The 9911-nt window shown below is 37.5% G+C and overlaps 3 protein-coding genes across 4 annotated transcripts; all 3 read right to left on the bottom strand.

Annotated features, from left to right (window-relative positions):
• Positions 1-371: 371 nt before the first annotated feature.
• LOC107007565 (pathogenesis-related protein 5-like) lies at positions 372-1827 on the bottom strand. Its single transcript, XM_015206242.2, has 3 exons — positions 1572-1827; positions 777-1437; positions 372-597 (listed from the first exon to the last, which is right to left on the bottom strand). The coding sequence occupies exons 1-3, from the start codon at positions 1630-1632 to the stop codon at positions 453-455; spliced, it is 867 nt and encodes a 288-aa protein (XP_015061728.1). The 5' UTR covers positions 1633-1827; the 3' UTR covers positions 372-452.
• A 169-nt stretch (positions 1828-1996) lies between these two features.
• Positions 1997-3290, bottom strand: LOC107007572 (elongation of fatty acids protein 3-like). Its single transcript, XM_015206250.2, has one exon. The coding sequence runs from the start codon at positions 3071-3073 to the stop codon at positions 2267-2269; it is 807 nt and encodes a 268-aa protein (XP_015061736.1). The 5' UTR covers positions 3074-3290; the 3' UTR covers positions 1997-2266.
• Positions 3291-3776: 486 nt separating this feature from the next.
• On the bottom strand, positions 3777-9544 carry LOC107006268 (protein RETICULATA-RELATED 1, chloroplastic-like). Of its 2 annotated transcripts, XR_003579136.1 has the most exons (9): positions 9058-9544; positions 8014-8178; positions 7827-7919; positions 7623-7738; positions 5830-5928; positions 5353-5658; positions 5063-5227; positions 4099-4649; positions 3790-3974 (listed from the first exon to the last, which is right to left on the bottom strand). XR_003579136.1 is itself a non-coding variant. In XM_015204870.2 (8 exons), the coding sequence occupies exons 1-8, from the start codon at positions 9403-9405 to the stop codon at positions 4367-4369; spliced, it is 1575 nt and encodes a 524-aa protein (XP_015060356.1). In that variant the 5' UTR covers positions 9406-9544; the 3' UTR covers positions 3777-4366. The 2 variants fall into 2 exon arrangements, 1 of the variants encoding a protein (XP_015060356.1); XM_015204870.2 differs by having other exon boundaries at positions 3777-4649.
• Positions 9545-9911: the final 367 nt, after the last annotated feature.

The following is a 9911-nucleotide window of genomic DNA, read 5'->3' as shown; positions in this document are numbered from 1 at the left end:
TGCATGATATCAAGAAAAATAGATAAAAATTCCTGACTGCTATTTAGTGTTGGCAATAGGTATCTTCTGCTAAGGAGGAAGAGCATAAGAGTGTCTTGTTTTCGTCAATGGCCCTTTTAAGATTCGTTGGCTGAAGATGGCCTTTTTAGAAGCCACTTCTTTCCTGTAATCTCAGTACCTCTTCCTTTTTCTTTGTGGTGGTGGTGGGGGTGTAGGGAGTTGCTGGAATTTTATCACCTTCAAAGCATAAAAGAACAATATTCCAGATATACAGTTTTGCTCTGAGAATTTGAAGCTTATGCACTGTGTAAATGGCCAAATTTTGATGTTTTCACACTAGTGAACAAAATTTCAAAAGACAAGGAAATGCAATCAAAATCCTATATGAATGAGAAAAGTAAATGTAGTTGCCAACAGGTTCTCAAAAAGATGAGAATCTGTACAATATTCTGTCAAAACATCAATCCTCCAAGACTTATCACTGTTGTCAATCCAACCATCAGTATATCTCTTGTTTTAAAGAGTGAATTCAATCCATATGCTCCATTACAAGTCACATTCTTGCCATGATTTGTGCACTGTGTCTGGTTCTGGTTCCTGTTATCCAACACATAGAATCTTAAATCAGCAAAAGGACATCCAAGTGTGTAAAATACTTGATGATTTCTTCGTTTTATCCAAGGTTTGTTGGACAGAGTTATCCTATACTTGTGCTGGTGGAATTAGTCTGAGTGCAAGCTAAAATTGAGCAATTGAGAAGGATTAGAGTTGTTTACCTTGAAGAACAAAATGACACAAGATAGTCAGTAGAAGAGCAAGTGATGATACTAGTTGGATCATCAAAGGCAAAGCTATAAGCCACAGGGCATGCTGTTTTGAAAATGCTTGAATAGTTTGTAGGCAAACATGAAATTGGACTACTAAATGTACCCCTACAGCAATATTCATCGGTGTCGAAGACGTTACATGCGCTCCGGCAGGCGATCGTCTTGCCGTCCGACTTGAGAGCTAGCTCAGAAGGGCAATTTGGTCTGAGATCACTGTCACAGCCTACAGAACTGCAGTTTCCTTTGCCATTTACAGGTTTTACTACTATAGGCAAGTTGAACCCATCCACAAGGCTAACATCGTAAAAATCAGTATCCCCAAGGGTAAATTCGGCAATTGAAGCTGGAGGTTGACCCGGTTCACGACATTTTAAGCCGGTCCCACACCTACCGGTCTGGCACGTACCGTTGCCATTCTTGTCAAAGTCACACCCGGTTCGACCCCATATACGGCCACTCCACCCAGCCGGAGCGGTAAAGACGGCAGACTGCCCTTGTTTCAGCTCATAACCATCTCCACTGAAATTGTTCTTAGGTGTAATTCCAGGCCATACAGTCTCTACACAGTAGTTTATAATGGTAATATTCGTACATTCGGACCATTTTACCCCTGTCACACTAAATTGTGTTACTATCCGGAAAAAAAATCAAAATCATGAGAGAAAATAAATAGGAAAAACTACATAACCACACCTACTTCATTAGAAAGCAAGCGAAAGAAGGAGAGTATATTGTGTTACTTACCTAAGGCAATAGCAAACAAGAGAAACCAAACATTGGTAAATGAAGTAAAGTGAGAAGCCATGAATACGCAACACTAGTAATTCTGAGTTTGTGAGTTAAAGAAGAAGTGAAAGACAAGTGAATATATATATGTATATCAAGTTAGAGAAGAATACGTGCAGAAGAGAGTCATGAACATTTAGAGGAATAAGGCTTCCTTTCTTCTTCCTTAAATCAAACGATTCCTTACCTCCGACCATTTTTTTTCCTACTTAAGTGTTCCTTACAATTGTCTCTTAGTACTATTTATATGCTTTTATATCCAACATTACTAATATAATAAATAAAAGTGTGTGTATGAATCGTGATGGCTAAATTTTCTTTATTTATACAATGTATTACGAGGGAAGCTGAATGAATACCCATTAAAAATATAATAAATAAAGTGTTAGACAAAAAGGTGAATTTTGCTCAATCTATTTCCATTCATTCAACAAAATAATGATGTTACAAGCAAATTCAACTACTCTGAAATGAGTAATAGCTGATACTAGTTTGCGATCCTTCGATCTTTGATTCGAGTTTTGAGGATAAAGAAATGTTTGGTAAGAAGCATTTTTTCTCTTTTAATTAGAAGCTATGTTGTATGTATCGAATGATACGTCAAATTGACCCGCTCCTTTTCAGCAATAACGGAAGCTTAGTGCACAGGCAAATCACGACAGCTTAACATCTTTCCTCTTCTTTGCATAATTTTTGGAATGAAAATCAAGGAAGAGTGCCAAAAGGGAAGCATTGAAAACAGCATTGAAGCACCATCCATGGATCCCGGAGCAACCCGACCCGGTAAAGTGATAATACAGCATCAAACCCGAAATCAGGAAACTGAAAACGAATTGTACAATTTGACAATTCGTTACCAATCTCTTCCACCATGGACGAAATCCCAAGGTACACAGGAAGTAGTAAGCGTACATTAGCACATGAACCGAAGCATTGGTAACAAGCGCCACCGGAAACAGAGTCTGGGAGGAAGAAAGCCACATATAACACATTACAACCACCACCGCGTGGTGGTACACATGGAGGAACGACAGCCGTCTAGATCTAGACCCGCTGAGAATTATCAAAAGGGTATCTAGAAATTCAACCATCTTGGAGAAATAGAAGATGTAAGCCCAGAAGAATACGGGTCCACGTGGGGGAGTGTGATTAGCCGGGAAGCAAATGACCCAAGTCCAATCATTATGGGGCATTTGGTGTAAGGCGGAGAGGGAGCATCCGACGGCCATGATTAGTGAGAGAAGGAAGAGGAAGAGGTTGTGGACGGCGGAGATGAAGCGGAGGGAGGCAGGGGAGAGTGTAGGGAGAAGAGGGAAATAGTGGAAAGAGAAAGTGAGCGCGAGGTAAGTGAGGACAGTGAGAGCTAGGAAAAGAAGTGAAGAACCGAATGTGGAGTTTTGATTCCATTCGAAATTGGTGATGATTGGATGATTGACGAGCCAGTATTCAAGAGTTTCCATTTCTGAATCCGTACGCCGGCGGCGACAATGGAGGTTTTATCTTTATCTGTTTGAGATGATAAAGAATGGTCCATTAGGAAAATTGACTTGGCATCTATACAAACACGTCATCCCTTCGGATACATGTTTTTTATTATTTGCTCACTTTTACTATTGCATTACTTTTCAATAGTACTCCCTCACCATCACAATTTTACTCATTAACGAAATAATTATTGATATTAATATTTTTATCAAACTATCTCATTAAAATGGTGTCTTCAAAACAAAATATACAATATTGAGGTTAAATCATGAAAAGAATTTTAATTTTTTTTTTAGTATTTTAAAGGTGACGAATAAAAATAAAATTTATTTTAGAAAAAAATGACAAATAAAAGTGAATCGAAGAAGTAATAAATAAGTAAAAGTGACAATATTATTCATTTGACTTTAAGATCAATATTTCTATCTTATATAAACTTTTTACTTAAATTATGATAAATAAATAAATTAAAGTTTCAGAAAGAGGTTAATTGGATTGCTATCTCTTTTTATAAAATACACTAGGTACTCAATATATGAGTAAAGTTAATGTATAATTTATACTCCTTACGCTAGATATGTTGTCATTGAACTCAGAATAGTTATACTAAAAAGAGAAAAGGAAACAGAAGGCTCACATTCATTGGTGGAAAAAAAATGAAGGCTGTTTATTTGAATATTAAACAGAATAATAACCAATAAATACCAACTTCTTGGCAAAACATGCAAACCAGTTGCACACTTTTATGAACATAGATAGATAGAGTTACCAATTCACTCCTGCTGTGGAAATTGTACATGGTTGGAATAGGAAAAGCATAAACAGAAAATGACCTAAGTTCTTATCCCCTAGATCAATACTCAGGCAAGTTGATCCCTGCTCAACAATAAAAGAAAACATGATCCTCATAGAATGCCAAAGAAAAACAGTTAAAAGATAAAGAGTAGCCATGAAACTATAAGCATATGAAGATAACAAGATTGATCAGCAATGTACCTACCACCTAGCCACTGCAAACTTCAAATTTTAGATCTTTGTACTCATTTTTACTAAAATTCAGCAAGGAATGAGGAGGAAAACCGGGAAGCAGCTTCTGCAGCATCCAAAGTAAAATCACCTCCTCATGTAGTGGATCCAATGATCATGATTCAAACCTGCATCTCAGCTTTCTTTACTTGCCAATTGGTGCTTTACACCAAAACTCCTCATCCAAGGCTTGGGTTTGGAAAAATTGAGCAGTAAACAGTACTATTATCAACTACTTAGGCTCAGCTTGCTACCTTTTTCCTGACTATTCTTTTTCTTCGAGCCTTAGGAGCTGATGTTTCACCCTCAGTCGTTGAGCCACTCTGACCTTGTTTGATACCCAAAAGCCCAAGCCCAGAAACAATGGAATTCTTGGATATGAACCATTTTGAAGATGACTGCTCAACCCCTCCTTCAGTAGGCCTACTGTATGCCTTCAAGACATCATCTGAATGAGCCAGTGGATCCACCTCCACACCAAGCCAAGCTAATCTTGATGTCTCTCCTACTTGAACATTCAACGCTCTGCATACAATGAAATATTAGAGAACTGGAAAAGATCAAATCAATAAACACCAGTATGATTACTAGATCAATGATATTCAATAATAATACCCAACCTCCAATCAAAGAAATTGCATATAATTTCACCTAATCTTGGGATACAGGTGGTAAAATTCTTCTATAAAGATAAAAAGTGTTCTTACAGACCCACAAAAAAATATGAAAACCTGTGCAGTCATTAAGTACTGAAGCCGAAGAATTCAAAAGATACTATAGACCTGACAGAAGAGCGAGTAATAACAGAAATAGGAAAACATAACCAACTTTTACTGATTGTAGAAAAAGAGGAAAGGGAAATTGAAACCAAAAAAAGAAAAACTAATTTGCCCGAGTAAACTACTGTGCAGCTAAGCATCTACTATGCAGCTAAATACCTCATGGCAGTGCTGAAGACGAGAGCCACCCCAATGACATCAAAGTAGTTAAAAACAGCTCTGTCAAATCCATTCAACAGCTGATAACGCAGGTTTGCATATACACCAAGGAAGGCCCCATAACCAAGTGCATTACTACTCACAGATGGGATAGACACTGATAACCTAGTGAATGATCAACAGAAGCCATCAGCAATGGACATACCTTACATTTCCCTTGCATGAAAAATTAGATCCATCCAAAAGGCCAACTGTATAAATAAATGGTCAATAAGCCAAAAAATGCTGACCTTCCCTCCTTTTTATTGGCAAGAAGATTTGAAAGAGCACCCTGCACAGCTCCTGCACTGAGGCCAATCATACACAACTCTGCAGCCTTATACAAAAAGGAATGAATTCTCTTCTGCAAGTCAAATTCTCTTAAAGGGTAACTCTTCTCAAAGATATTGTTCGGCAGCTTCTGTAAAGTGTTCTGCAAATCGAAGCGGAAAGTATTCCCATAGGATTGACAAGGAGCAAGCGTCCAAAAAACAGCAGCATTGCAAGCCGTTGCAGTTAGGACGTTAAGAAGAGCAAGATCCCACTCCTGCTTAATCCTAGATGAAAGTAAAATAGAACATGTGCATTAAGTCAATCCTCTTATATTGTGTTTTATCAACAATTAACATTTATGAACAGAGTAAGGATGCCCAAAGTGTGGAAGAAAGCCAACCCCACCCCACCCCACCCCCAAAAAATAACATTAAAAAAATAAATAAAGAACATACCTTTCTTTACGGTTTTTTACCTCCCACCACACTGAGCAACCAATTGTAAGTGCCTGATCCAGAAGCAGCTTGCTCAAAAAAGCTGGATCTGCTATCTTCCTGTCACAGAGAGACAATCCAGAAAATTTTAGGCAACTGGCGATGTCACTTCAATATGCAGTAAAAACCTGAATACTTAAATACATTATTTAGACAGCAAACAATTGACAACAAAAATTTGAAAAGCTTAGATGACATAGACTTAGGTGTCAAACTGCCCCATGGATTTACAAAGCTTTCAACTTTGAGGCTGATATAGCCAGAGCAACTTCCATCCTGCAGAGTTTTATATCTTATATGTTCTGCTGGTGCGATTTGATCTTCATGGAAAATCGGCGCTGTCAATTTCCTTCAAGTTTTTGAAGGATACAACAAGAGACTGCTGCTCCTTCTCGCAGCAGATCAACCCCAAAAATTAAAAGTAATTGATCAATCCTGCCAACTCATCTCATATCAAAATAGAAAACCCATAACATAACCACATTTTGGCCGCAGAAGTATGGAAAAAGAAATTTCCTTTTTCAGCTTTGATTCTTAGTTGTTATTGCAGTGTAGCTGTTTCAATAAATGTTTGGGCCTAATGAGTAATAAGTAATAACTGCTCTGTTTCACTAAAAATTCCCAGTCTTGGTAGATGAGTGCTCATACTAAGGCTTTAAATATGTGAATGATTGACAAGCCAGTATAGCAGAGTAGAGAGTTCCTATTTTTGCCACCGAACACTGGCAACAATGGAGATGATGGAGCAGCTGAGACTGAGGTTACCTTGTCTATTTTGAAAATTGATATAATAATAACGAGATAATGTTATAGAGGTGAGGGTATAGATGTCTATTAGTATTATACGAAAACTTGGAAATCTGACTCTTGTTCCTTTTGGGGTAAGTGATGTGAGGAATCTAGGGACACATCATCCCTTCAAACAAATGGTTACATTTTCCTTTTCCTTTTTGCCAATTATGGTACCCAATGAAATTACAAACAATCGAATTCAACCACCAACCAATTTTTCCAGTCTTCTTTCTCGTTTTCAATTTTTGTTCTATTTATCAACGGTAAAAATATTTATACAAGCTTTCAACTTTGTGGAAAGCTATAGCTGGAGCAACTTACATTCTGTAGAGTTCTATATTTTATAGGGTTTGGTGGTGTGATTTGAATTCATGGAAAATTGGCACTATCAATATCCTACAGTTTTTGAAAGATAAAACAAGACTGTTCCTACTTCTGCAGAAGATCAAAACCAAAAACTAAAAAGTGATGATTAACGCTGCCAACTCATCTCATTTCAAAATAGAAATCCCATAATAACACCAATCTTGGCTGCAGAAGTATAGAAAAAGAAATTCCTTTTTTCAGCTTTGCTTTCTTAGTTATTATTGCGGTGAGCTGTTTTGATGGAATGTGTGGGGCTAATGAGTAAAAACAGCTCTGTTTCACTAAAAAAAAATACTTTCGTGATCTTGAACAAGCCTAGGAAGATGAGTGCTCAAAAATGTCTGTGAAGCTAACACAATAATGATTTAAAGTAGTGACTGCAACACTAAGAACCGTAATTGAAGATGCAAGATACAAAAAGAGGATCTTAATTTTTTACTTTATAAAAACAACAGGAAATTAATTTAACAGACAGAATAACTACTCTGCACAGCAAATGATATTTCCGTCACGACGCTACATATTATATATCAGGCAGATTTTGTCCAAAATATTTTCCTTGTGAGGAGTTTAGAGTTCTGTAAGTGCTACATTACCTGCCATTGAACGCCCTACATAATCCTTCAGGAAGTAACCGAGAAATAAATCTAGCCACGGTAGGCCTAGCATTGTAGGCAAGAAAGTTCACCAATTGAGCAGAACTGACTAATCCCTGGATGAAAAGGCAGAAACTAAAGTTAGACATCGAAATAACCCGACCAAACGAGACAAGTTTGAGACAACTGCATAGCGCAATTTACCATTTCATAGGCTTGCCGAAGTCCAGGTGGCAAATCCAGCATTGTCTTCTGCCACTCATTCAGCACGGCGTCAACAAATTTTCGATCAAACAACTGGGCAACATGGAAAAATTGTGAGTAACATGACACTGTTTGAACAAATCCAGAATTAAGCAGAAGCAATTTTCCACTTGCAGAGGCCTCTTACTTCCTGCAGTAGCATTCGTCTCCTAAAGAGCCCACCTTCATCTCCTTCATCACCATCATCGAAATCATCAAAGTAATCGTCATCATCACCATCATCATCACCTCCATCACCACCGCCATGATTTAGATTTTTCCCCATATTTCCACCTCCTCCGCCAGTTGAAAGCTGTGATGTGGTTAAATTATAAGCAAATTTGCTTGACGAAGTGTTTACTAAATAGTCACACAAGCCACAAGGTTATCAATCTTAAGATCTTGAGAGAGACGGAGAGAATACATAGTTGGACTAGAATCTGAATATCTTATATAGTAGCAGAAGCACCATTTCACATCATATATGCCGAATTAAAAAGTGCATTCGACTTTTTTTCCCAACTTTTCCTTCATTGAAAAGGAAAGATGCTAAAAAGGGAATAAATGGCAACAAGATACCTTTGTAAAGGCACATACACACATCTCAAATCTAATAAGCCACTTCAGCATCATGAATTCTCGGACACATATTGTCATTTTAGTGATACCAGACGCAGTTTGACACTTTGCATCTAAGTGTTTGAGGTTTGTCAGAGTTGGCCAGACCTTTGTCAATCGATTGTAAATAGCAACTGGAATCGCCTTACTGGTACAAAATAACCTTCTTCTTGCTCCAAGAATAAAGAAAATGACAAATGAGGAGCCTGAGAACACGCAAGCAATTCCTAAAACTCTATACCAGTCAATCAACTACGTCTCATAACCCAAGCTAGTTGGGGAATCTCAAAAACCCTGGAACTCCCTATATTTTCAAACACTCGTATTTTTTTAGATTAACTTCAACTTCAAAAGAAGTTCACTGCCTCTTAACTTCAAGTCTTATTTCTTAGAAAGAGCCTTCTCAACTACCATTCGCAATCAGCAAGAACTAGGATCAAATGTTTGAGTATTAGCATAAATACACCACAAGGAGATAATTCTCAAGAAAGATGAGAGTTTTCCAGTCAACTACCTGGGAAGCTATGGAAGAAAACGCTTCGATTTCCTAGAATAAAGGAAAAGAAAAACTAACCTCAGGAGTAGAGCTGGTCTGCTGCTTCGATGACAAATCAAGCTTCCCTTTTTCCAAAGTAACCGAACCAAGCGCACCATATTTTCCTCCCTTCATCACTGGCGCAAACATGACCGTAGAAGATGACGAAGACGTCGGATGATCAAGCGCAGGTGACCCTTGAAAGCAACGTTCCAAACCAGAAACTGGGTCTCCATCGACTGCCGGCGACGATGTAGCCTTGATTTTACAAACTTTATAGACTCTAATTTGGCTACAGAGCAAAGGGGGAAACAAGGGTTTTGAGTAAGGAATGATTTGGGTATTGATAGGCTTGATTTGTGCTGTTTGGAATACTGGCAGAGACATTCTTGATTTTTCTTTTCTTGGGGTGTTTTGGATAGAAAGAATGAAACTTTATGGATAAATTTTCATGGGAGAAAATGAAAAATGGGAGTAGAGATTGCAGAAGTTGAAGAAAAAAGAAGGAAAGGTTGAGAGAGGAGTTAAGGTTTTGAAGAAGATGAAGGAGAAATAGGTAAAAACAAACCCAATCCAGAGCTGCCACTTGCTTTTTCCTCTAAACCCCCTAACTCAAAAATGATCTACTAAAATCACTTGTTAAGTCTATCGGTCACAGTCATTAATTAAATTATTTATTACGTAAGATGGATAATATTCACATATATCAGCCAACTTTTAAAAAGAAAAGACTCTTCTACGTCATCTGTTAAAAGTTTAATTCATCTATATCATTTTAGTTAACGAAAAATTGCATGAGTATGCCTCTTTTTAAATGAAAACGACATAAATGAGCTAAACTTTTAACGGGTGATATAGATGAGCAATTTATGTTTGTCTTACTTTTAATCCGA

Source organism: Solanum pennellii, chromosome 1 (genome assembly GCF_001406875.1).
Source record: "Solanum pennellii chromosome 1, SPENNV200".
Taxonomy (NCBI): domain Eukaryota; kingdom Viridiplantae; phylum Streptophyta; class Magnoliopsida; order Solanales; family Solanaceae; genus Solanum; species Solanum pennellii.
This window is presented reverse-complemented; position numbering and strand designations above follow the sequence as displayed.

What these genes read in the sequence shown, in the direction of transcription:
- LOC107007565 (XM_015206242.2), bottom strand. Translation starts at nt 1,632, where the DNA reads ATGGCTTCTCACTTTACTTCATTTACCAATGTTTGGTTTCTCTTGTTT. An exon ending in CTTGTTTGCTATTGCCTTAG is followed by an intron (nt 1,438 to 1,571) that starts GTAAGTAACACA and finishes TTAGTGTGACAG; the next exon opens with GGGTAAAATGGTCCGAATGT. An exon ending in GTGTCATTTTGTTCTTCAAG is followed by an intron (nt 598 to 776) that starts GTAAACAACTCT and finishes GTTGGATAACAG; the next exon opens with GAACCAGAACCAGACACAGT.
- LOC107007572 (XM_015206250.2), bottom strand. Translation starts at nt 3,073, where the DNA reads ATGGAAACTCTTGAATACTGGCTCGTCAATCATCCAATCATCACCAAT.
- LOC107006268 (XM_015204870.2), bottom strand. Translation starts at nt 9,405, where the DNA reads ATGTCTCTGCCAGTATTCCAAACAGCACAAATCAAGCCTATCAATACC. An exon ending in AGACCAGCTCTACTCCTGAG is followed by an intron (nt 8,179 to 9,057) that starts GTTAGTTTTTCT and finishes ACCACATCACAG; the next exon opens with CTTTCAACTGGCGGAGGAGG. An exon ending in GTAAAAAACCGTAAAGAAAG is followed by an intron (nt 5,659 to 5,829) that starts GTATGTTCTTTA and finishes ACTTTCATCTAG; the next exon opens with GATTAAGCAGGAGTGGGATC.